Source organism: Haemaphysalis longicornis, unplaced genomic scaffold (genome assembly GCF_048455015.1).
Source record: "Haemaphysalis longicornis isolate Haplotype H1 unplaced genomic scaffold, Haemaphysalis longicornis Haplotype H1 scaffold_4, whole genome shotgun sequence".
In the NCBI taxonomy this organism is placed as follows: Eukaryota; Metazoa; Arthropoda; class Arachnida; order Ixodida; family Ixodidae; genus Haemaphysalis; species Haemaphysalis longicornis.
The window spans coordinates 7,394,875-7,421,073 of NW_027526361.1; the positions used below are offsets into that span (position 1 = coordinate 7,394,875).

A 26,199-nucleotide genomic window follows, 5' to 3' on the forward strand; every position below is an offset into this window, starting at 1 on the left:
TTCACCTCAGTGTTCCTATTAGGGTTGGGGAGAACAAAGCTTTTAGGGGCTTGAGCTGTCGTCACCTCATGTCGTCGTAGCATCATGTAGCCGCGGTACTAAAACACCGGAACACTCGTTTTCCAACGCCTCGTGCTAGAACGCTTCGTGCTTCCAAGACACGAGACTTTTACAACAAAGCTGTATGCCTCTACCCCGCAACGTTTTCATCTCCGAAAGGAAAAACGCCAAGGCACCAAGAATACACATATGCACTCCATGTTTCGCCCCTCCCCAGGTTTCGCGTTAGTGGATATGGCCCAAAAAATTTTTAATTGTTTTGTCAGTGGCTGGCCCCGCAGTGTTATCTTATCCCGTGCGTAAGCGGGACGTCCATCCGTCTGTTTCATTTGGCGTCAGGCCACGCGGCTATCTCTTTTGATACGAAAAAAGTTTAACGCCACTCCCATAGACTTTCTGACTGGTGGGCAGCGTTCTCGATCAGACTTGTTTATGGAACGGAGGACATCATCGCTATCAAGAAAGCACTCTCAACGAAACGAAAATGCCTGCAGTCCTACTCCGCGGCTTTCGATTCGCCGACGATGGACTGTGCGCTTCACTTGTTACAACTTGTTCACTTGTTACTTGCCACAGATTTTTTGTCTTTACTGAAAAAATCCTAGCACCCAAAAAGATATTAATTACAAAAAAGAAGTGGCTGGCAATTACGATACTCCTTAATGCCATATTTGGGCGAAGCTGTTTAGCTATTTTGACTGTGCAATATATGTTAAGGCAAAGAATTTCAGACAGACATGTTTGTATAGTTACAGAAAACTTGTATTTGCAGTGGCTGACGAAGCTCATGCACCGGTTGCCTCGCTCATTGTTCAGCACTCACTCGGGGTTCTGGTGTCGGCGGTGCTGGGCCTCCGCTCTGACAGCTCGTTTAGCTGCAGCGGCTGACGAAGCGCACGACCGGTTGCCTCACTCGCAATTCGGCACTCACTCCTGAATCTCATAGCTCGGCAGAGTTGGCGCGGCTCAGTCAAACTCACTCACAATTTTTTCCCTAATCACCACTCACTCAAACTCAGACTCATTGCTTAGCAGCACATCTGCGCTCATTCAAACTAAAACTCACAGTGAGCGCAAAACTCAGAACTCACTCGGTCTCAAAACTCAAAATGTACTGAGAACTCAAAATGTACTCAAAAGTCAAAATGTACTCACTCAAAATGTACTCAGAACTCAAAATGTACTCAAATTCAAAATGTATTCAAACTCAAAATGTACTCAAACTCAAAATGCACTCAGAACTCGAAATGGAATCAAACTCAAACTGTACTCACAACTCAAAATGTACTCAAACTCAAAATGTACTCATACTGAAAATGTCATGGTGAGTCTTCGGTTGGGTTAAAAATCAAAGTGATGCCGCCGCGAGGTATGGGGTATTGAGAACCACGAAGCCTTTTTTTATTTGTACCACGTGATTCCCCTCGTCAAGGCCGTAAATTTGATACCCTACACGCCCTAGCGGGGTCACTACGAATTTTAACCCAATATAAGACTACTCACCATGACTATCTCATGACTATAACCAGGAAGAATTTTTCTATTTGTCCTACGTGATTCCCCTCATCGCGACCATTAATTTGATACCCAACACATCCTAGTGGCATCAATTTGAATGTCAACCCAAACAGTGGCTAACCATGACTATCTCATGGTATAGCCATACCGCATTTTTGTCCCATGTGATTTCGCTCATCGCAACCTTCAATATGATGCCCCGCACACCCTAGTGGCATTATTTTGAATTTTAACCCATTATGACTATGTTATATGATAATAATCAGGAAGCATTTCTGAATTTGTCCCACGGGATTCCCCTCATAGAGACCTTTAATTTCATACGCCACACGCCCTAGCGCTATGAATTTTAATTTAACCTATCTATGACTAGCCATGACTAGGTCACAATATAACCATAACGCATTTTTGTCCAACGTGATTGCCCTCATCTAGACCTTGAATATGATTCCCCACAAGTTCTCGTGGCATCATTTTGAATATTAACCCAATCTGACTTATTATGCCTGTCTGATGACTATACACAGGAAGTATTTTTTTTAATTTACCTCGCGGGATTCCGTTAATCCGGACCTTTAACTTAATACCTTACACGCGTTAGCGACATCTGTTTGAATTTTTATGCAATACATCTCATAATGCGTAATTATCCTATCTAAATGGGCGTCGCCCAGTCAGTCAGTTGACAACTCATTTGAAACAGAACAGGGGACAGCCGCCACCCCTTCCCCCCTGCGCTCACCTCTTCCTTTTTGACACCAGCAAATCAAACCGTTAACAGAAGCAGGCGAACAACCAGCAAGAAAGAGCCGCCACGTGCTTCCCACCACCCTCTCCCACCTTAGGATCAATCAAGAGGAAAAGGTGCGATAACCGTTTTTTATGACCTCACCAGTCGATTATTATTCACACACCCAGCCGCTAAATCAGACCCCACCCCCCGCACCTCCCCACCAACCGATCATGCGCATCGCAAATGCTGCCGTACCCGCAGCTAACCTGAATAGGTGACCGGTAAAAAGCGCAAAGGCTCATGGGTACGTCGTCTGCTACCGCCACTTCCGTTTCGAGATCTCTCCTGCCTTCCCGTACGCCTGCGTGCGCCGGTGGCTGTCAGGCGCGTGTGTGCGTGTTGTTTATTTGTCACGGGGTGCTTACCTGTCAGATAAACCCCTAGTAGAGTCAATAGTTGTTATTTATGAAATTCCCGATGAATGAGCGTTTTTTTTTTCCCGGTGGAAACAAATAAACAACAAGCTCACACGCGCGTGAAAGCCGATGGCGTACGGCAGGCCAGGAGAGCTCCCGAACCGGAAGTGGCGGCTCTTCGCGGGAGAAAACAATGCACCCATGAGCCTTTGCGCTTTTTACCGATCACCCATTGCGAGCCCAAAGCGACACATGAAACTTAACCGCCAACCATAGCTGCCTCTACTCATATGTACTCAGAACTCAAAATGTACTCAAAGTCAAAATGTACTCAGTACTGAAATTGTACTCAAACTCAAAATGTACTCAGTACTCAAAATGTACTCAAACTAAAAATGTACTCAGTACTCAAAATGTACTCAAACTCAAAATGTACTCAGTACTCAAAATGTACTCAAACTAAAAATGTACTCAGTACTCAAAATGTACTCAAACTCAAAATGTACTCAAACTCAAAATGTACTCAGTACTCAAAATGTACTCAGTACTCAAAATGTACTCAAACTCAAAATGTACTCAAACTCAAAATTGACTGAAAACTAAAAATGGACTTAAAACTCAAAATGTACTCAAAACTCAAAATGTACTTTTTAACTCAAAATGTACTCAAAAACCAAAATGGACTCAGAACTCACTCGTTCGGGCCCAAACTCACTCAAGCTCAAATTCACCATGCCACACTAGCCTCGCGCTCACTCAAACTAAAACTCACATGTGAGTTTGAGTTCAAATGAGTCTGAGTGAGTGGACTCATGAGTGATTCCGGCGACCTCTGCTCCTGATTGCTGCAGTGCGTTTAGGCAGCACTCACTCGTGGGTTCTATAGACGCCAGCTATGGTGAGCCGCCTCTGCGTCGGCGGCGCGAAGTGCAGCTCAGGAAGGGACCGCGGACTACGTGAAGCGAGCGCACATCGTCGTCACGCGCACGCCCCTTCACGTGCTCGCCAAGCGTCGCGCAGACGAGCGTCTCGTGCAGGCACAGCATACTGCACCCCCCCCAACCACCTTTGCCACACTATCGGAGGAGCGTCTCACGCCGCCACGGCGAACAGCCCTCCCCTTTTAATTCATCGACAGTTCCCTCCTCTGCTTTCTTTCACTCATCGAATTTGTCATCGAGCGACGGCGACGCGCCTTAGCCCAGCGTTACTAGATGATTGCCTTAGCCCACGAACGGGCGCCAAAGGGCTGCTCCCTAAAAAGAATTCACGGACCCCTTCACTCCTGAAACAAGGGTGCAGGCGAAGCTTGACCTCAGAGAAACGAAAACGACTACAATGAAAACGCAGTTGCCGCGAAACGAAAACACTTCTGTCAAAACGAAACGCGATGACCAAAATGGAAACGCAAAGCGATCAGTCGACCAAAATAAAACCTTTTCATTTTGCTGAGCTTTACCCGAACGCAAACGTTTGGTTCAAGTTATCGTACATCATTATTCTGACGTGCTCGCTCTTCCGCGGAGCGAACCGCGTGCGGCTGACCCATGCCGCGTTAGAAGGTGTCCGACGAGAGCCAGCGACGACGCTGATGGCTGCCATTGCACTTTCCAGCAACGGTGGCGCCGCCGCGCGCCTTTTTTCCGAAGCTGTTTATAGATGATTGGCGTTCCGGGCGAAGGCAGCCGGAGCGTTCGGAAACATGGGGATTGAGAACGCAAAACCAAAAAGGAATCGAATGTGCTGCGTACAACAGTATATATAGAAATCACTCAGTGCCGCGAAAAGCCAGCGTTCATACCTTTCCTAGATATAAAAAGCCCGAAAGGTTTGGATAACTATGCTCCGCGTTGGAAAAGGTGTCAGCAACACAATGGGGTTTGCAGTAGCCACTTCACGAAGGCTGACTTCTTCTGGAGCAATATCCGTAAGTTTAGTTCGCTCTCTCGTTATTTATGGTGTGTATAACGTGCAAGTTGAGTGTGTCGTTTATTAATAGATGGTCTGCAGCCACTGAAACCGCGGTTGAAGAAAGGCGCCGTGCCGCTTCATAACATTCCTATGCGCACGAACGAGAAGAAATTGAAGCCAAGAACCAACAGGAGAGAGTCATTGTTCGTTTATTAATGTTCTGGTTTTTTTTAATAAAAGCTGCATTCCAGATGCATTTTGTGCTCTGTTGGGTTGTTTGTGCTTCGTTATCTTTTTGGCATTATGTGTGATTACTATTTTGAACTTGCTGCTTTTTTTTCTTTCTCAAACCCCCAACAGAAATGGGCGATGTAGGTATTTGTAAAAAATAAATAAACTTGTTACTGCGGCATCGTCATTTCCGACAGCGCGCTGAAAGCACAGCACAGCTGTTGTAACAGGCCCTGCCGTAGAGGCGTCAGCGTTTGATATGTTGTTTCGGTATTTTTATTATTACCTGTGACCTGCATAAACGCTGTTGTGTCTTTCCTTGTAAAAACAGCCCACAAAAGTATAACTTACTCGCATTATTCGCACTTAACCCGACACAATTGCGCGAGTGGCAATAACAAAACGCTGTGCTCGGTTGCGTCTACCGAACTCTGCTTGACGCCCAATAAATATTCGTAAATTGTGCTTGAACAATTTTACGAGCATGGATGCAAGTGTAGCATTCTTTATAGAACCTGCACAGCCAACTGCACAGTCAGTGCGGTTGGCTGGTGACGTCATTCGTTTGCAGGCACAATCCCTCGATGCACAGCATGTCATCGGTGGCCTCCCTGATGCCGCAAAACACTGTGTGACTGGCGTTATAAACTGCTTCGCACTTCGCATTCGACAAACCACCTTCGAGTCTTATCGGCAAGGGAAAAGATGGTCTGAAGGGACACGCCCGGATCGGCTTTTTCCTCCAGGCGCGCGCGCTTACGCGACGTCCCGATCATCGTCCCGTCCTCCATTTTGGGTACCCCGTCGCGCCACCTATATTCGCCCGCGACAGCTACGGACGACGAGCAAGAGCGGCGCCGAAGAGCACACGGATAAAGTTGGCTATGCCGCAAAGCGTTTCGGCGTACGCCGAAGGCGCAAGTTAGCCAATACAAGCTTATCTTGAAAAACACGTTCGTGTAGGTATTGAACCCGCTTTCCAGATTTGGAGTCTCGTCCATTACTACGGCGCTATCCCGGCGCGTTCACAGCGGTGTAACGAGAGCTAGCCTACTGCGAGCTAACTGCCGTACTGTCTGCGGTATTTATAACCTACTGTGCCACAATCCTGCTCAGGCGCATTGTGTCAGATCAAGAGATACATGTGTGACCGCCGAGTGGAGTTCCGTGCGACAACCAGCGAGCGTGTGCAGCCGTGTTCGGGGGAGTTTGTGGATGATGGCGATGATGGTTCTTCGTGTGGTGACGTGTGTTGCGTCCGCATGAAAGGAGGCACCTCCGCGTACAGCGCTCGTATTGTTGTTTCCTTTCCTGCGCCCCGTCTGTTCGCGCTGTTGCACCCCCATGGACCGTGCGCATATAGCTTGTGCCCCATCTGGTCACGCGGAGATGTTTCTGTGCACGAACCTCAAGTGCCTCGCCCATGACGATACTGCGCCTATCGTGGTTGACATCCACATCGGGGGACCGACCGTACGGTGCGCCACGCAGTTTCTGTTGAGAGCCAGCGTTGCTCTGCTAGAGTGACCCGCCGCAAACGGCCACGGCGCAACGTACGTGCATGCATAGCCTTTGTCTTGGGCAGGGCTTCGAAACAGTGTCGACGGTGCCAATCAGTGAGTATGGCAGTGATCATAAGACAATTGTACTTACTGTCACGGAGTGGTATGATCGAGTACGAAAATGAACACACACACATATACAGGCTTTGTGTTTGTATTTCGTTATCTTGTGGTCCCCTATCCCCTTTCACAGAGTGTAATGGCCGAACCTTTTCGCTGGCAGCAGGCATACACCCCGCTCTGCGTTAAAAAGTATCAACCCAATACGCCATGTTCACAAATAGTGTGCTATTTTCATTTTGATGTATTTCTTTTCCTCTCTCTCTCTCTCTCTCTCTATATATATATATATATATATATATATATATATATATAGAAAGAGAGAGCGGTATTCTGGTATTCCGGTATTCTGGAGGTCGTGGGTTCGGATCCCACCCGGCGGGCATTTTTTCACCACTTTCTTTTCGACTCAAAAAATTCATCATCTCTTTCTATGACCCACCACAACCTCCCCTTTGCTTTCCGAGGTTTTCTTGACTGCCAACCCTTATTTTCTGTCTTATTTCACGGAGCCCCTCATTTCCCATTTTCTGATTCGCTATATATATATATATATATATATATATATATATATATATATATATATATATATATATATATATATATATATATATATATATATATATATATATATATATATATATATATATATATATATATATATATATATATATATATATATATATATATATGTCTATCTATCTATCTGCGTTGCTATTTTGGGGGCACTTTATCTCCTCCCCTCCGGAACAGCACGTCGATGTTTGCCGGCAGACATCTCCGTTTCTTCCTGTAATGTCTCTCTCTCTCTCTCTGACGACTGCATAGCCAAGCACTGCGCGCTCTTGAGAAACGTTCTTCCAAAACACGTGCCAGTCCGTGCTGGGTGCCGTGCCTTCATATTCCCGCGGAAGCGTTCCCGGAGGAACGTCTTCGTGAAACAGCTGCAGATTCCTCCCGTGAAAGCACAACTGGAACAAAGCATGCAAGGGGGAAGTTTCAAACATATCAGGTAATTGTGCGACGAACAACCAGGAAACTGTGCGACACCTTTTCTTTTGTGATTTTGTGATTGTGCGTGTGTTTGTCCGTGTGCGCGTGCGCGTGAGTGTGTGCGTGTGCGTGTGTGCGTGCGCGTGCGTGTGTGTGTCTGTGTGTGTGCATGTGAGTGTGTGCGTGTGTGTGTCTGTGTGTGCGTGAGTGAGTGAGTGTGTGCGTGAGTGAGTGAGTGAGTGAGTGAGTGAGTGAGTGAGTGAGTGAGTGAGTGAGTGAGTGAGTGAGTGAGTGAGTGAGTGAGTGAAGGGGGAGAGGGAGGGGGAGATCTGAGGCGACCTACTGAGTGAGCATTCGGCTGTATCGCGTGCGTTCATGTCAAGCTACCACTAAGTAATGTCAATATGCAAACAGCGTTGTATTGTTTCTTGTGCTTGTCTGTTTTACGCTAAACAGCAACGCAAACTAATACCAACCGAAAATACGAGTTGAGCTTTCGCGAATCGAAGGTTTACTTTACAGGCTATGAGGAGCACCGAAGTGCTTCGAAATAGTTTCGACCGCTTAGGGATCTTTGACGTATACGCGGAACCATCAAACGTGCAGACATTTTTGTTTTTTGCTTTAATCATAAATCCTGCGCCGCGAATCCAACCCGAAGCGAAGCCTCAATATGGCGCTGCGCCACCTCAGCGCATATCTTTTACGAACGATCTCGGCTAGCAGTGTTTTTCGATCGTTGTTTGCTGCACGCGATAAAGGTCAGTAGCGAAAACCGCATATGAAGAACAATCATTCAAAAGTTCCCATCCCCCAAGGAAGGGCGAGAAGGGGTATTGGTTCACACTCCACGATTCGTTTGCCTTGTTCTTTGAGGCCAAGTTCGCGAACAAACAGGCTCAATTGGATTCATTGTACTCGCACGGTCGTTTTAGGGGCGAAGCTCCTTAAGTCATGGGTCTGTCCATCCCTTGTGTCTCGTGGTACGTGACCGCCGCATGCTTTCGGAGATGTCGCAGTGGGCCGCGTTGCACGCGCAAGAACCGGCTGCAACCGGCAGCGCAAACTCGGCAACGGGAGCGCGAGCTTGTCTGTGTTCGCCAACGGAGGCGCGAGCGCACGTGCACTGCGAGGGGGAGATCACGCAAGAGATCACGCCACGAACGCAGGCAGTCGTTCTCGGAGATCGAACGAGACGCAAGGACCTTTGCTCGTTTCCTCTCGTCTTGTTCGGGCACAAGTTCGCCCTAAATAAAAGTTCTTTCTTTACCGTTGTGTCCCATCCTACGTGACAAATTGTGGTGGAGGTGCGGGGTAGTCCTCGATGGCGCGGGGTCTTTCACCAGGTCTGGGTCTGGGAGCATTGACTCCGAAAATAAAAGTTGATTTGTACAATGCACGCACAGTCTTACGTCTTTCTTAATGATGTAATGGGCGAACTTTCACGGGAGAGTTACGGTTACCGATGATCTCCCCCTCTCGAGCTTCGCCCCACTTATCATCATTCATTCCGCGGATATGGCGTGATTTTTTTTATCCCCGGCAGTACCACGCACGTCCTACGGTGCTGGCTATAGTCTCGAAGAAATGAAGTACATCGGGTACGCCAAACATTTTAGACGACCGCACGAGGTTGTGTCAATGAACAGAGTAAGTGCCCTGCCATCGCACTTGCGCTCATCAATAAATGTTTATTCTCTCTCTCTCGCATATACACACAGCCAACGACTCTACATACATCACATTTGCGATCACATTATCCACACAGCAGACGCACCTGATCGAGCACGCTGTGCCTCAACCGCGGCTATTTTAATTTTAAGTGCTAATGCACTTCTTAAGCGACCCTGAACCTGCGTCCACCGGCGATGTCCGCGCACGTGGAGATGGGCGCGCGCAGCCTGGCCGCTGACATGGCACATACCCACGTGGGGGTTTGGCCAGGAATCTCCTCGTCTTCCTTGGCAACGGGGGGAGATGGGCGCGCGCTGCCTGGCCGCTGACATGGCACATACCCACGTGGGGTATTGGCCAGGAATCGGGCGTGAGAAGGGCTAATGCACCCGCTTAAAGGAGTACTGACACGAAATTTCAAAGCTGAGATCCGCTCTAGCAATCAAGTACAACGACAACACAAATAGGTGTCTGTGAACAAATGCATCTTTATTTCTTTGTAGTTGTGTGTGTGTGTGTGTGATCTCTCTTTCGCGAACATTACCGAACCGCGCAAATTCAACTCGTGCATTCGCACTTTCACATTCTTCCCCTCGGGGAAATGCGGGGAATTTTTTTCGCGAAAGGCTTATGGTATCGTTTCGGTGGATACCAGGTTGGCTTTGTGCAATGCAATAAATACAGCTTACGCTGTAATACTGACACTTGCTTTACCGTATAAATAGATAACTCCGTTCGGTTTAGGTGGACAAGACGTTCGCCTTTATTCATTTTTTTTATTTATGTTTTTTTTTTAAGACCGCAGCATACCACTTACCGTTCTGACCATCTCGTCACTCATGAATGGTCTCGTGAATGCGTACAATATATTGAAGCTTGTCGGCTGCCGGATTATATGGGTTTTCTTCACCAGAGCGAGAAGGCAATTCTGCAAAAACAAGAAACGCAAGCGGTGCTAGCGATGCAAGAAATTATTATTGTTTCATGCCTCCAAATGATCATTGCGAATTCCAGCGGTCAATCTAATGCGATTCTTTTTTTTTTTTTTTTCCTCGGCATGGGTTAAGCATTCAGCGAGCTGTTCAATGCTTATAAACGCAAGAACGTTTCAAAGAACCGGTGATTCTTACAGACGCGATCAACGTCCATACGGCGTCTAAAACCACCAGATGAAACCTGCGAGGTCATCTTGAATATCCGGCAACGAGTCAGCACGCTGCGGACTCGCGGACGTCTTGTGACCTTTTTTCTGGATACCGGCTCACGCGGGAATCTCAGGCAATGGCAAGGCTCACGCACTTAAGGGACTCATAAACTTGGCAAAGCTGCATCCCCCGGGCTCACCCCTCCCCGTCTGAGCATGGACATACTCCTGAGCTTCCGTCGGTCATGGCGTCATCATCTGGACCTTAGGACGAGCAGTCGGATGAGAACTTTGAGAGCACAGCGGTTGAACCTTCACCTACTTCGAGCTCGGAATCCTACACCCGCCGCAAGGTCGAAAGGAAGTCGCAGCTACGAGTGGCTCGAGGTGTGAAGCGTCCAGACATTCCTAAAGATTGGCCCAGTAAATGGCGCACTATCATTAACAGGATTAGAAATGGGTCGGCAAGGATACCACATTTTCGCGCTACAAGATACGGCAGTCTAGGTGATCCCAAGTGATTGATGATTGATTGATTGTGTTTAACGCACCGACGCAACGCAGACGATGAGGCGAGCCGTAGTGGAGGGCTCCGGATTAATTTTGACCACGTGGGGATCTCTAACGTGCGCCGAAATCTCGTACACACGGACGTTTTTGCTTTTCGCCTCCATCAGAAAAGCGGCCGCCGCGGCCGGGAATCGAACCCGCGACCTCGTGTGATACCAAGTGTTCACGTTGCTCGGCCAAGAACGACACTGCGCACATTCTGTGGGACTACCCTCGCTTTGCCGACTGTCGACAACAAGCCTTCAAAAACGTAGGATTGACAAGCCCACCCAGCCTTAATGACTGGCTTTATCCAAGTCTTTTCAATCAGAGGGAAGAACCGCGTCTGCTTACCGCTCTGCCAAACTTTCTCGAGACATCGGGGATCCACCCTTTCCTTTAGCTTCGTACCCCATTGGATGTATCAGATTTGTTCCCCCAACTCCTATTACCTAATCCCTCTCCCCCAGACACAAAAATTCGCTATACCGTAAAATAATAAACTCGCTATACCGCTTGTACATAAAATAAATGCGTGTTTCCACCACCACCACCTTCATAAGGACTTGTTGATGGGTGAGTTGGTGCATTTTCTCAGAAAAGGAAGACGCTACACAGAGAGATGCACACAAAGACAGGCGCAGTCTCGAAGGCTGCGCCTGTCTTTGTGTGCACCTCTCTGAGTAGCGTCTTCGTTGGCGCAGTTTACCCCACCACCTTCATGTTTTATTTTAGTGTTTATTTTATCTGGCCTCTCTTCCACGCCATTTTTTAGCGCGTTGTCCTTTATATTTTCATAAAAACCAATCTAACGTGATTTCTTAATTAAAACAGCGCTGATATTTGTGGTTATGCACTTACATTTTGCCGCAATTATACCCGAGATTTTCTTTGTGATAAGTAATATTGACATCTATGAGCCATATAGCAGCAGTTGTAATAATTTGGAACGGTCTTACTCATACATACTGCGTGTTCAAGCATTCCTTCAACTCATTTGGGCAGGGGAAGGGGTGGTTGAGCATACAGACGGGCAGACCAAACTTTTCCCGTTTAGGTCGCTCAAGAAACATCGTCCCTGAAAAAAAAAGACCTAAAGCGCGTTGTACATGGAGCGAATTTCGCCTGCGAATCCGCTGGAACGAACATTCGCACTTGCGAAGTTCGCAATGCCTGGAATTGTCGTCTACATAGGGCCTGCGAACGCCGCGATTTTCGCATTTCAGATGTGCCTTGTTTGCAGACTGAATTAAGTTTGCCACCAGCAAAGGTTGTTGTGATTTTAACAATGGTGGTTTTATTTTACTTTCTTGGCAAGTTGTTTCTGCCTGGTTTGCGGTAAATATAAGTTTATTTGCGGTTGTATATAAGAATCGCCAATTCTTTATCAATATACGCACACACAGCAGAGAAGACAAACGTGTTGGTGTGCCCGCGCTTTTGTCGCGCTAATACAAGCAACGCCATCTGGTTTCCAAGTGTGCAAGTGGTGCCGAGCTGTGCTCCTATTGGCCGCAGGTCCGGCCCCTCTACGCCGCACACGCCGCACGAGCGGCGTTTGCTCGACCGTTTCAAATGTTTGGCACTTTGCCGCAGCAACGAAAAAAGGTGGTTTTGCCGCACGAGCGGCGCCGCATCAGCGAATTCGCAGGCGAAATCGCTCCATGTAGTACGGGCTTAAGACAGTTACCTGCACGTAACGGAAGTAGTCCCTGGTGATGCCACGCTCGACAATCCGCATGTTGCTGTAGGACCAGCCCTCGAAGTCACTCACGAATGAAACGCCGGAGGTCTGCGCTGCAGGATCCCTGGACGCGCGCTCCAAGCACAGGACTTGTGCCTGTGCCATCTGCGTGTAGCTCACCTTGGACGGCTGCCATTTCCCTGCGGCCGCATGCAACATTACTTTCCACAAAGCTCACACTACGAGATAGCCCATGTTAAGAGCAATGACCGATCGATGACCAGTGACCAACGCTGACCTACCATGAAACAACTTAATGAATGGCGATCGCCCATCCTGAAAAAAGTGGTCGATTAGGCTGGGGCAGAATTCTGAGTTTTGTCCGCTTACGTATTTCTACAGGTGCAACTTGGATCACGTCTCGCGGAGGAAGGCAAGAAAGGAACCGTGGCGAGACCCCAGACACCCAAGCGGAGGTCGGCGAGTCTCTAGGATGGAAAGCTGAGCTCCGAAAGAGTCGAGCTCTTTTTATTCTAGTGAAAGGCACGTCCGTAATTCGCATCAGCTTGTTTTGTAAGATTTTACGCTAAACAATTACGTGATAATTAGCCACTAAGGCGACTGCATCGTTACGCCGGGTTTCATTTCTTGTAGCTCACAAGGAATATGTTCGTACCTTTTTTTTTCTAAAATTATGTGTCACCATTCTGTTGTGCGCTAAAAAGCTTCGCTGGCCAGAGCAAAGGCTTCGCTGGCCTGCACGGAGTGATTATTTTTTTCTGTAGCTCTCTAAAGGCAACCGCGGAGCGACCTTGGTCTGGCCGTTTTCTTTAGTCAGCGCCATCGGCTGCAGCAGCGGGCCGCGACGACGCACCCCCGAGCCGACACTGTCGTACTATACATAGGAAATGTGCTGTGAGAACAATGCCAAAACAGAAGGCATGGCAGCAGAGACCGAATGTCCAACCCTGATTTGGCCTTCTATACTTAACTGGGCTGCCCTCGTACTGCTTCAGCTATTTGGTAGGACCCTTCTAGTCACCCCGATCTTTCTATCTCAGTTCTGCCACCAAATATCCGAGCGATCCCAGAAAAGACTTTTTTCCTGGTTGGCATATGGGCGTGCGCACCGGGCTTGAAGAGGACGACCGGTCCGCCATGCAGGTCTTTTCGCGGAAGCACCGTGATGAGATCTTGCGTGAGTTCGCGCAGCTTCTCGGGTTGCGTGAGATCCTCGAAAAGGTGAGGCGCCGATGTCCGAATGGCACAGTGTGTCTTGGCGAGGTCCAGCGAAGCGGTCACGTCGTACTTGCGACACCGCAGAAACCGAAGCAGATCGGCGTCGTCATCCAGGGCTTCACTCCCAGGTTCACCTACAAGAACACAAGTGCGTTAACACTTGCATCAAACGTAAGCGTGATTGCACTCTTCAAAGTCATGCGGAAATTGTCAGTCCGTGACAGAAAGGCAAGAAACGATTCACTTTCAAACGAGACAGTGAAGCAGCAGTGACTTCTTTCCCCGTACTGAAACCGCGAACACAGCATCTGAATGTCTTGAATACAATCGCAAATAGTTTCAGCAAAGTGTCAAAAGGCTTAAAAGACTCGATTAAGTCACAAAAGTGCTTGAGTAAAGTGTTCTTGGGCGCCAGCGATGTAATAGCGAATTATAACTCATTCCATGCGTTTGTGCCAAAAAAAACTGAAGTATTGCTGGCCTTTTATCTTGCGTTGGTATGACTTCTGGGCTCACCGCTACATAATTTGTACTTCGATTAGCGAGCTACATTAGCTACTAGTGCCCTTAAAATTTCTACAAGCAGCTTTTTTTTTATTTTTATGCCATCTACTCTTTATTTTTGTAACTGCAGTCTCAGAGATCCTGATGCTCATGACACCGAACATCGAAGAAACAGACGCAGAACAACAATGCTTAGATCTGGGTTAGCCGGCTGTGCAACGATTCGAAGTAAAAGTGTCGGGAAAGACAAGATCGTAATGCACAAAAAAGACGACAGCTCGCTGCTTTCTGCACCAAAAAAAGCCACTCACCTTTCGTTTTTTTCTTTTTATTTTTGCTTGGCTCCTGTACACGTCTTACTCGCTCACTCAGGAGTTGACGTAGTGCATGAAGCACTTTTGGGAGAGGATCAAGATGAGCAACGAAAAGGTCAAATGCACGTAAATTGAACCAAAACAAAAGCTTACAAAGGGGGTAGTTGGTGCTGTAATGTTGTGAAGGAAGAGAGTCGCAAAACTTACATAACAGTGCAAACGAAATTTGCTCTAAGGTGGGTGCAGTATGACGAGATTTAAAGAGAGCGCTGTGAAACAAAAACGAGCTTCATTTCTTAAGTGCGGAGCACTTTAGAGGCACGGCTTGTCGTCGTAGCTCGTCCGATGTCACGCTTACCTAGCCAGCGAGTCACGCGGCCTCACGTACCCAAACAGAGGCTTTGAAAAGATAAGGTACGCACTTGGGCTGGTTGGTTCATAATTACGAGTGAAAAAACAGCGCTAAAAATCAGCACCGTGGTCCTGTGTCCTTTCTTTTCCTGTCTTTTTAGCGCTGTTTTTTCACTCGTAATTTTGAAAAGATACCCGCTTGTCCCTCGATTCAGCCTTCCGGCCAAAAGTTAAGAGGATACTGGAACAAGAAATTTGTATAAGCAGAACCGTTCGAAACTCCCTGAACCGCTGGCACTTGTCATAAGTGTCCCCGTTATTTAGCGCGCAAGAAAACTGCAGGTACATTTGAAGGAAAGTATATGTAATTAACCGGCAGTCCCCGCGTCCATTTAGTTAGGAATGCCCATTGGGTTGGTTATTAGGATAGTGAGAGAAAAAAAGTGGCCGCCGAGGAAAAAACTACGCGCTTAGAATGGCGCAGAAAGGCTCCAACGCGTGCGAGATTGTTTTTGTTGTTGTACGTAGTCCTTTATTGATTGAGGGAAGGCCATGCGGCCAAAGTAGGGGTAGGGAAAGGAGGGGAAGGGAGGAGTAGCCCAGTTAAAGAGATGCGTCCATGAAGACCGCACAGGGTTTCCTTTCAGACCGCTGAGGAATGGCTAAGGTTAAGATCTACCATTATGGGATTTTCACGACCGGAGTAGGCCCCGGTCTACCCTAATCTTGACAGACCACTCCGTACGCCGAACAGCCCAAGGGCTCTGATAAAATTTGGATATTCAAATGGAGGATCATCTTGTGAGGCATCGGGAGGCATAACATTGGTGAGGATAGGCCGGTACAGTGAAAACGCGGAGCAGCTCCAGATTAGGTAGGTGGTCAAGGGTGGCGAATACGGTCATCCGGCAGTGGGGACAGTAAGGAGGTGGAGACCCGTTGGGTAAATCTATTTTCTGGTGATGTGGGGTGTGAGAGCTGCGTTGGCCCTAGCTTTGCTGACGAATACTTTCGCAGAGCGAGGCATTAGGGGAGCCAGAGCCAGGTAGCCAGGACGGGTAACGGAAGAAAGACGGTGCACTTCCGTGCCTGGCGTGCGTGATTAAGTTGAAGGCGAGGGCAGGGGGAGGAGGGCGACGCGTTGTCAACCAGGGGAGGTGTACTATCAAGACGTTCCCGTGCTGCATCATGTGCAGCGATTAAAGTAACCACAAAAAGGAACAGAACTCCTGCTCGTGCGGTTCCAAGCATAACACGAAACAAAAAATAAAGAAAAGGATGCGAGCTATCCCAGGAGAGAGAGAGAGAGAGAAAGAGAGAGTAAACTTTATTTTGCGAAAAAAAAAAAGGGGGGGATCACGTGGTCGGATTCCTCGTTTCAGGATGCCGTTGGAGCTTGCTGCCTTCTTCGCACGTTCCACCAGCCGAACTGAGTTTCGCCGCTGGAGCTGGCCAGTTCTCTCTCCCTCTGCTCATGAGAAGGGTTGGGAATTGGGCGAACATTTGGGTTTTTCTGGCAGGCCCAGACCATGTGGTAGAGGGTACAGATCTCACCGCAGTGTGAGCAGGTGGCACGGTAGAGGGTGGGGTTGATGGCGTGGGAACGTGTTTGTCTGCAAAAGCCTGAGTTTATGCTCCTGTTCCTTGGTGAGTGACGGGTGGGCAGGAGGATACTCTTGCCTACTCAGCTTGTAGTGCTGTGTGATGCCTTGGTATGCTACTAGGCGATGAGTCGCTTGAAGCTACTCGTCTTGCGGTGCCCGGTAGGCCAATTCTCGGGCTGTCGTGTGGGCCATGACATTGCCGCGAAGGGACGAGTGGGCAGGGGCCCAAACCAGACGGATCTTGCGTTGAGGGGGTCGCTGGAGAAAGATTCTTGCAGCTGGTCTTGATATTCTTCCGCGTAGCTAGTTTCGGCATGCTGCTTGATAGTCAGTAATGATTGTATCGGCTGAGGTGTGAGCAATGACAAGAGCGATGGCTGCTTTTTCTGCTTGGGTAGCGTTGATTCCAGTAAGCGTGACACTGGCGACATGCTCAGTGCGTGTGGTGATGACAGCTGTCATCGTATCCATGCGAGCGTAGCCCGCAGCGTCTGCGTACACAGTTTTGGGGTTGGATCCATGGATTATACCTAATGCCTGTGCTCTCGCCGCACGTCTTCCTTATTGAAACTGAGGTTGCATATTCCGTGGAACGGGAGTCACATATATGTTTTGCCTTACGGTTGTGGGTATGTCGATCGAACAATTGCCTTGTTCTTCTGGAGTATTATATCTTAGGCGACCAAGCAGTTGGCGTCCTGTTCTTGTGGTCGCTAGACGGTGGTGCTGGTTTACCAAATGAGCCTCTATGAGCTCGTCCAGAGTGTTGTGTACTCCCAGTTTGAGAAGTTTGTCAGTTGCCGTGCTGATGGGGAGACCAAGTGCTTGTTTATATGCTTTCCGAGTTTGTTTACGTCGCTTTTGTAGAGGATCGCATACGGGATGGCGTAATTGATGCGAGAGATGATGAATGCTTGGGCAAGCCGTAGTGTGTCTGCTTCCTTCATTCCTTTAGTCTTCGTGGTGATTCGGCGGAGCATGTGAACAACCTGTCCTGTTGTTTGAGTGTGGTGCCGAAGAAGTATAGAGTTGGAGCAGTCTTCTTGAAAGGTCATCCCCAGTATATGTATGTGTGGGGAAGGCGTGATCGTAGCTCCGTAAAGTGTAATTTGGATGCCTGCGAATTGTTGTTATCTACTTTGGCGTTTCCGGACAAGGAGAAGCTCAGATTTCTGTGGAGAGCTGCATAAACCACACTTGGTTGCATAAGCTTGCACGATTTCAGCAGCCTGCTGAAGACGATCTTGCATTTCCCCTACCGACCCTGCGCCCGTCCATAACGTTATATCATCGGCATACAGGCCATGTCGAAGGTCAGGGATGGCATCTAATAGTTTGGGAAGGCTGATGAGGGCGATGTTAAACAGCAGTGGGGAAAGAACTGCGCCCTGTGGCGCGCGTCGACCTCCAACTTGAATGGGAGGTGATTGCGCGTCACCGACCTTCAGGATTGCTTGGCGGTTTGTAAGAAATTCCCTGACGTAATTGTATGTCCTGGCTCCGCAGTGGAGGCTATTGAGATTGTTCAGGATCGTTTGATGATTTACGTTGTCAAACGCCCCTTTTAAATCAAGGGCGAGAATTTCTTCCCATGAGAAGGCGTGGGAGCACTGCGAAGGCGGGAAAATTGAATTGCATTGAATAAACCTATGTTCAATTCATCAACAGAGGAGTGATACATTGCATTGAACAAACTTCTGTTCAATTCATCAAGACAAGAATGAGACATAGAGGGTAAGAGCGTGAGGGGTGGTAGCAAAGAGCGGGGGAGGGCACCACAGCCCCTGTGGCAAAAAATTGCTCTGCACTTCCCACAGCTTTCATGTTGAGTGGAACTGCTTTAATTTTTATTCATGTCCTCGTCGCCTTCTTGTGGACTACGTTGTTGTGCGCCACGGTGACCTTACGTTGAAACGCGAGGCAGAGCAACAAAGGACACTCTTCCCCAACCATCGCTCATACGCAACCGCGACTCATTGAAACGAACCATACCTAGAATCTCAACACGCCTGCTGCCTGTATCAACCCAGATTGGCACCACCTAAGGCTCTCCCCATCCTCAAAAAGCTTCCTGATGACATCGAAATAACCATTTTATGGGCCCCAGGCCACTCAGGCCTTGTCGGGAACGAGGCATCACATGCTGACGCCAGTGACCTTTATATGGGGGCATTCCCGACTATTGGAAAGGAAACCTCGAGTGGCACGGAACCTTCATCCAGCTGTCCGCAGCACCTATCATCCCCACTTACAACTCAATACTCTCCTACTACATACACATAAGAAGAACATGTCCTCCTCCACACCCCTCGCTATCACACTACCGAGCACACGTATACTCCGGAGACTGCAAACAGGAACATTTTACAATCCCATAACCCTCTTGAAGATCTCACCATCCCTTCTCAAGACTGCCCACACTGCAACTCGCCCCTTGCGGCGTGTCATCTCGGATTCTCCTGCCCACGTAACCTCAACCCAGTTGACAACCCATCACTTGAGCACTGGGAATCTGCACCGAACAGCTCGGCGCCGGAAGTTCAAGAAGACCTGGTGCAACGAGCCCTGGATTAGACGCAGGCTCGCGGCCTTCTGGACACCGGAGGCTGAGCATATCGCCGTCCCAGTAGCCTGTCGCTCAAACAAATGTTTGCTACTTCCCCTTCCCAACCCTTCTCCCGAGCAGGGTGAGTTCCTGCCAACCAGCTGTGGCCACGCTGGCCAAACCTCTCGGGTCACCCGCGAAACGATTGCAGCCAAGAACCAAGGGAGGCCAGCCCATCCTACAGAGTGACGGCTCGGTCCCCACTGTTTGCTCCAATAAACGTACGTCTGAACCACACAAAATTAACATAAGATCACTCCAAAAGTAATGGTACGTCTTAAGGTAATCGCTTTGAATTGGTGACAATAGCCCGCGCGGGCACGTGCCTGAGCACGTGAACCCACGGATATGCTCACAAGGTCATGATCGTTTTTCCGTCAGTCCCACACTTAATGCATGAGTGCATGGGCATGGACCTGGTGTACAATGGCGTGGTTTTTGGTGCTGCAGCTACCTTCTGAAATGAAATATATATGGCTCGTGAATTTTTCTTCCGCCTGGGATATCCTTCGGCGAACCATCGAAAAAAAAATCTGCAGAAATTAGTAGTCAATTCAGAGAATTGTCTACTAATGCGTAGTATTTTTATGCCGCTTGTCTAGACCGTGAGTCCTTTACAGCATTTTTTTTTAGCTTTTCTAAATTCTGTTCGACCAATTAGCTCTATTCACGATATTGCAACGATTACCGGTGGAACTACCGCCGAATCTGCAGTTTTGTGGAAATGCAGGGCGTTACACGGTCCTGGCTATGGGGATATATACTCGGCAAAGCATGCTACGCATTAATATGGAGCAGCTTGCAATAGTGGTGCAACGCTGGAGAAACATCCGAGCTGGCGGCTCCTCTCCCTTCGTCGGAGACCCGGCTGTTGCACCTCACATACATTTCCGAACTTGCCGCTGGAAGTTCTCCATAACTGCACAGGTCCGGATCGTTTTGTCCGCAGCCTTTCCTATCTATCCCAAAGTGGACCACGTTAGCGGGCGCTAGAACTCGAGGCAACCGGCAATTGTTTTTAACCTCCTTGGAACGAACGCACTAACCACCGGCCGTTGAAACTCACTATTATTTCCGAACTTGCCCCTGAAAGTTCTCCATGAATGGCAGGCCCGGATCGTTTTGCCGCATTCTTTCACACCTCTCCCAGAGTGGACCGCGTTAGCACGCGATAGAAGCCGTGGCCAAAAAGTCCAATGTCAACGCTGCGAATAACCCAAAGGAAATATTGCTGTGTGCTCGGGATGCAATGATAGCTTCATCGGGTACATACACCGGTTTCAGAACGCGAGGGACCCAGGTTCTATTCCCACCAAAACACGCGTTTAATTTTGTTTGTTTGTTTGTTTTTTTAATTGGAGTTTTTCTGTTCTCGTTGGACAACTTACAGTCAGGAAATGGAGACGAGCAACGATCGGGACAATGAAAATCAACAAAAACCTCTTGGCAAGCCGCAATTTTTTGGCGCTATGTGGTAGCCACACCTCACACACCACTGACTGGATTTGCATACTTAACCTGTGTATCCGCTTGGCAGAGTTTCAGCTTGCCGCCGAAATTCTCAGACTGACCGTACGAAAATGGCTCTCTACGGGTCAAATAAGTACGACGCAACGTTCGAAGACATACGCACGTTACCTTGAAGAAGCTCTTTAAGTTTGGCAAGCGATTTGGTTGCGACGGGATCCACCGCGTTTTCTTCTGCGTCCCATTCCCGCCGCTCTCCTCTGCCGCTGTGCACCATTTCGTCATGGCAAAACAGGCCTGTAGCCATTGTGGACGACGTGTGGCGACTGTGTTTTTCCGATCACCCAAGATTTCTAATGCCTTGTGGCACTCACTCAGCTGCAGCGCGAAAAGTGGCGCCGGTGGCACGTAAACGCGTCGCTCGGTATACACAGCAGCAGCGACCTTCGAGGCGGCGACGTCCTTGGACTCGGCGACTGTTGTTAAAACGGGGCAGCGCGTGGTGCGCGGTTTGACGAAGCCTTGGTGCGATTCACGAGCCGGAAAACATGCTGCCAGGAGCTACCAGCGAAGCAAATCGATAAGGGCAGCGGCGCAAGCAGGATTTCACTTGGTGGCGGTCTGGAAAGATACATATAGAGTCACCGCTGAACGAAGTGAACTGTGCTGGTTGAGCCGTCACTCGATGCGACGGATTGGCTTCAGTGCAGTTGCCCTTGGGGCTTGGTTGCATAGCCTGCACGGCTGACCAGATAAACCTGGTCAGCGTGGTCAGAGCTGGTTAGCAGGTCCTCCAACTGCTCGTCGAGGGGGCCTGACCGCGGAAAAAAAAGGAGAGGAAGAACATCACATGAAAAGAAAAGTTGAAGGAGAAACAATAAACAGGAAATTAAGCCAAAGTTTCGAAACAAAAACTTAAGGAGGTAGAGCATGCACGTACGCTACTTAATCTGTCGACTGCCTTTTTGTAGTCTTTTAGGGGCATCTGCAAAATAGCTCATCACTGTGGCGAGAGCAGTCTTTGTAGCCTCAGAAGCTCAATAGTGCATCAGTGCCTGCAGAAAAAATAATTATCGCTAGTCATTATTTGGTTATAAGCAGAATCAGTGGCCTTGTCCGCACCCGGTCCTATAGAAGCCGAAACTTTCGCACCGGAAAACGCCCCCCCACCCCCTTTTTTTATTCTTTTCCCACTACGGCGACCGAGTACAAGCACTACTACGAAATAGGCGTGCTCGTTGGTGCAAGGGGCGGACAGCAGCACGGGTACAACACATTGCAAACCCGGCCACATTGTAAACCCGCGATGCTGGTATCGTATGTTATGGCTTTTGTCTCTCGGAGTTCCTCAACTGCGGAGGGGCCTTTTACGGTCAAACCGTGGGTGCCCACAGTAACCGGACGAGACAGAGGGAGAGACGGAAAGGTGAACGGTGATGGGTATTTCCAAAACATGGCAGTGCGCAAAGAATTAATTGCCCCTCACACGAGCCGTCTGCCTTCGCAAAAACAAGCCTAATGGAATGCTGCCAGACGTCAGTTGTAACGTCGGTGACGGATGATGAGGAAAAAATTTTGTTTCCTCCGTGATCGCAGCCGCCGTGCAGTCGCAACGTGGCAGTGCGTGTAAATTACAGTTGCGACGAAACCGGAGCGGAGGTCTCGGCGGGGGCCTCGCAACAACGTAGACAGCCCAGTGCTGAAGCGGCTCCAGAATGAAGATGAAAGCTGCACGTCTATCAGCACCCTGTAGATTGAGCTGCAACACTTCGGTAGGAGCAGCAACGAGGGTAACGATCGGACTGCATCTGGGCTTACCCATTTCGGCACTCGAATGACGAAGGCCAGAACCCGCAGTGCGTTCTTAAATTGAAATGAATTGCATTTTATTCCCAGACAGTGGTCAGTTAAACCTGGATATAACGAAGCTGACAAAAGTTCGCCCTTTTTCGTTGCATGCAGGTTTTTCTTACACGCAGGTTCCCAGTTAATGTTCGCGTGAATGAAGCATAAACGAAATCAATGTGCTAGACACCACTGAAGGTGAACTCACGCTTTAAGGATTTATTTCATGGGGAAAAACTGCGTGATTTGCGGCAGCAGCTTTCCGACGAATCCTGAAAAGACAAATCTTCTCGTTTTCTCTCAGCAGAACTCGTCACCGAGGAACCGACGCCACAGACAGCGGTGGAGACGCGCGACTACACGCCGACAGGCAAGGCCCAACCCGCACCTGCCTGCACCAGTGCGGGCGAAAAAAAAAGAAGTGGTGTAGTTGCTCTTGCTGTCTGGCGCCACGCTAACCAACCAAAACGTGAAGTGGCTGCTACGTTAGCTACGGGATGGCGCTAACCGCTTTGTTTATCATCATCAAAATGATGACAGATTTCGTTTTTAGGCGGTTATAGACGTTTCTTAGCTGCTGGCTCCTTACAGTGGTGCTATTATTCGCTAGATTACTTCATTTCTCCTGCCGTTTTTTCAGTAAAAGGGCAAAAAATCATGACTATACTCACCTTAGCAAGTTCGCTACATCAAGGTTAACCGCCGCAACACCTCCGTTACACAGAGGGCGCAATCACATGAGCTTCGATGGGCTTGGCAATGGGGAATCGAAGAACTTTGTTAAACCCAGGAATTCGTTACAGAGAGGTTCGTCACATCCAGGTTTAACTGTACACGATAAATGAAAGGGTACAAAAACAGAGTGAGTTCCCGAGGCAAAAACCGCAGGCGGGACATGGTGACTGCATTCTAACCATGGTTAGTGTTAAATAATAAATATAAAGTGAGCATCACAAGAATATTGATTTTTAAGGGGGGAAAACAAGAAAAAAAACATTCCGCATAAAAAGAGAAAAAAAGGAAAGCAAAGGTATAAATACTTCAATACCCAAAGGAAAAATAATACACTAAGGGTATTTTTTTTACACTAAGAAATCAACAATGGGCACATGTTCCCCGTCTTAGAAATTGGGATATAAAAGCAATATTCACAAAATAAACCCACGTTACTCTAGTTACAGTTCGTTCAAACGTGAAATGTCTAACAGAAAGGTTTTTAGTCTAGATTTAAAGACGCTCAGTGTATTTATCGAATTCCAAAGCGAGATGACAGAAAATTGAATCCTTTGTTCGCCGTAGTTGTACATTGTATAAATGGCAGTAGCCCATTCCGGCGTGAAGCAAACAGCGTTGAATTGGGATTTGAAGTGACGTGTTAGGCGAAAATATCTAAAGCAAGGTGATCATAAAAATGTGATCGCGTTGTTGAGGGAAATTAGGGTGCCTAATGATGCCCGGCTTGTGGCGAATGTGAGGGCGGTTACGATCGGGATACCGGGGCTTTGCGTGGTGCAGTTTCCCATTCCTTGTCATTTAAAAATATGCTATAGTACACTGGAATGTTTATTGGAATTTTGGTGTTTCAGAAAGAGGGGGCAGTTAGTCCTGGCCAACTCGCTACATTGTAAAGCAAATGAATTGTGGGAATTCAAATCGCAAAATAAGGCCGCAAACAAGAGTTAAGCAAACTGCTTCGTAGCCTTCCACTGTGCACACCTGCCAAAAAAATAAGATAATAAAAGCCCCTTTCGTCAGGGAAAGATGGTTAAAAGGCGAAGCTTTCTCTATACAAACTCAGCCGAATCAAAGTCGAAAGTCGAGACTGCCAAAGTACAAAGCCAAAGTCTACTTCAACTCAGCCAAAGTCAAAAGCCAACGCCGGCGCAACTATACTCAAAGGAAATGCTGAGCGACCCGAATGCGATGATGGAACTTTCATCACCATCAGCGATTCTATTACAATGCGAATGCGTATTCCAGTGCTATACCGTATCGTGTTTTGTGCGTAAAAACCTTCCGTTGACTACGTATGATTGATGTGGAAACCCATTGCATAAAGGTGGCTCTCCAGTAGTGCGTTTTGGCGTAACTAGATCGCCATCAGTGAGGCATAAAAACTTCACTCTAAAAGGCACTGAAAAATTCATGAATTTAGTTTACGCTTAGCACAATTACATGCTTACGTACGGAAGGGAATTCCGTGGCACTGCAGTCCGCATACATATGGTGCATGAAAGGTCAGTCCGCATGATTTTGTGCCCCACTGTTAGTACTTCCGCTTCTCCGCTACTCTTGGAGCTTCACCGCAAATCCGGTGGGCACGCGTACATTGTACATACTTGAATGACACAGTGTTCACTGCTCTTTGTGGGGCTAACGACGACACCATGCAGAAAACTTGATCGATTCTCCAAGCATAACCACGCATAAACTTAGCCGAACCAAGAATTAACAAGTTAGCTGGGGCCGCCAGCTATACGCGGCTTGCCCAGTCTCCACTCCACAAGGGCGAGGCTGTCCCTTTTTTTTTTCTTTTTCTAGTAGGAGCTCAAAATCGAAGCCACCCGTGTGCACGAGGTTTCGGTGCACGTTACGTCGTTGAGTAGGTGTTTTAATTTGGACGTCCAGCAGCTCCTGGCATCCAGAGCGAAGGCTCTCTGCTCACTTGATGGATTCCCGGACTAGGGAACCACTCCCACTTTAGAAAGCTCGAATAAACGTTTTCTCTCTCTCTCTCTCTCTCTCTCTCTCTCTCTCTCTCTCTCTCTCTCTCTCTCTCTCTCTCTCTCTCTCTCTCTCTCTCTCTCTCTCTCTCTCTCCCCCACCCAAGTTGCATCCACCGTGAACTATACCGAGCGGCATGATCGCATGTCCATGCGTTGCCCGTCAACGCCAATTAGATGAACAGAGCTCCTGACAAAAAACATCCACAGAGGAGCGACATTTCACGTGCAGTACGGCGGGGGGTTTAGCCGGTTCTAAAACTACCTGTATTGAGTTATCATACACGTATACTTTCAAGGCCAAGTCATCTTCCGTGTGCTAGGTTGTGCAAGAAGAGGAGCAAACCGCTACGACGACCTTCCTTTTTTTTTCTCCACATCTTTCACCTCCGCATAAAACACCGTACGAACGCCTCCTCGGAATTTCTTTGCAATCGCTTGCTTCCCATCTTGTATGCAGTGATTCCGTGCTTATATATGCTCGGCACCGTCCATGATGAGGGCTTTTACGGATCTTGCGGCCATGGAAGCGCCAGTTAGGCGTCGCCTTTGCGCTGCAGGCATTTTCTTTAATAAAGAGTTACAAAATTTCACTCGTCGTGCTTCAAGAAAAACACCTTTGTCAAGTTAGTTCTGCACTTTTTATAGTTTTGCAATGCTCGGTATTTATCCAGCCCTGAGAGCATGGCCTATAGCTAAAAACACCGCGGGAACTCATCCCTATAGATTGAAAGTCGTTAGCATACACCTTGCAGCCGTTTAGCTCGAGACGTGCGCATCCACACCCTCTGTGCCATCACTAAAAATAAAGTTAAAAGTAATTAAATTTATCTTACGAAGGTTTCTTTTAAAGGTGGAGCAGTTATTGCCCCCTCTTTAAGTATACGGTCAAGTTTAGCTTTCACGCTCAGATGTATTTGTGTGTTTGTGCGTACACGCTAAACTCCTTCCTGAGGCGCTAGATCAAAAGTTGTGAACTTGCCTGATTAGTTCGTAAAGTGAAACCTAGTGA

General features: G+C 48.2%; 2 protein-coding genes across 3 annotated transcripts in view; both read right to left on the minus strand.

Moving 5' to 3' along the window:
* Positions 1-26,199, minus strand: part of LOC144178197 (alpha-tocopherol transfer protein-like) — a 365,130-nt gene that overhangs the window by 129,430 nt on the left and 209,501 nt on the right. The window lies entirely within an intron of this gene.
* On the minus strand, positions 7,155-13,916 carry LOC144178190 (alpha-tocopherol transfer protein-like). The gene is made up of 4 exons (XM_077705830.1): positions 13,666-13,916; positions 12,542-12,735; positions 9,976-10,086; positions 7,155-7,462 (listed from the first exon to the last, which is right to left on the minus strand). Exons 2-4 carry the CDS (start codon positions 12,698-12,700, stop codon positions 7,190-7,192), a joined length of 543 nt encoding a protein of 180 aa, XP_077561956.1. The 5' UTR covers positions 12,701-12,735; positions 13,666-13,916; the 3' UTR covers positions 7,155-7,189.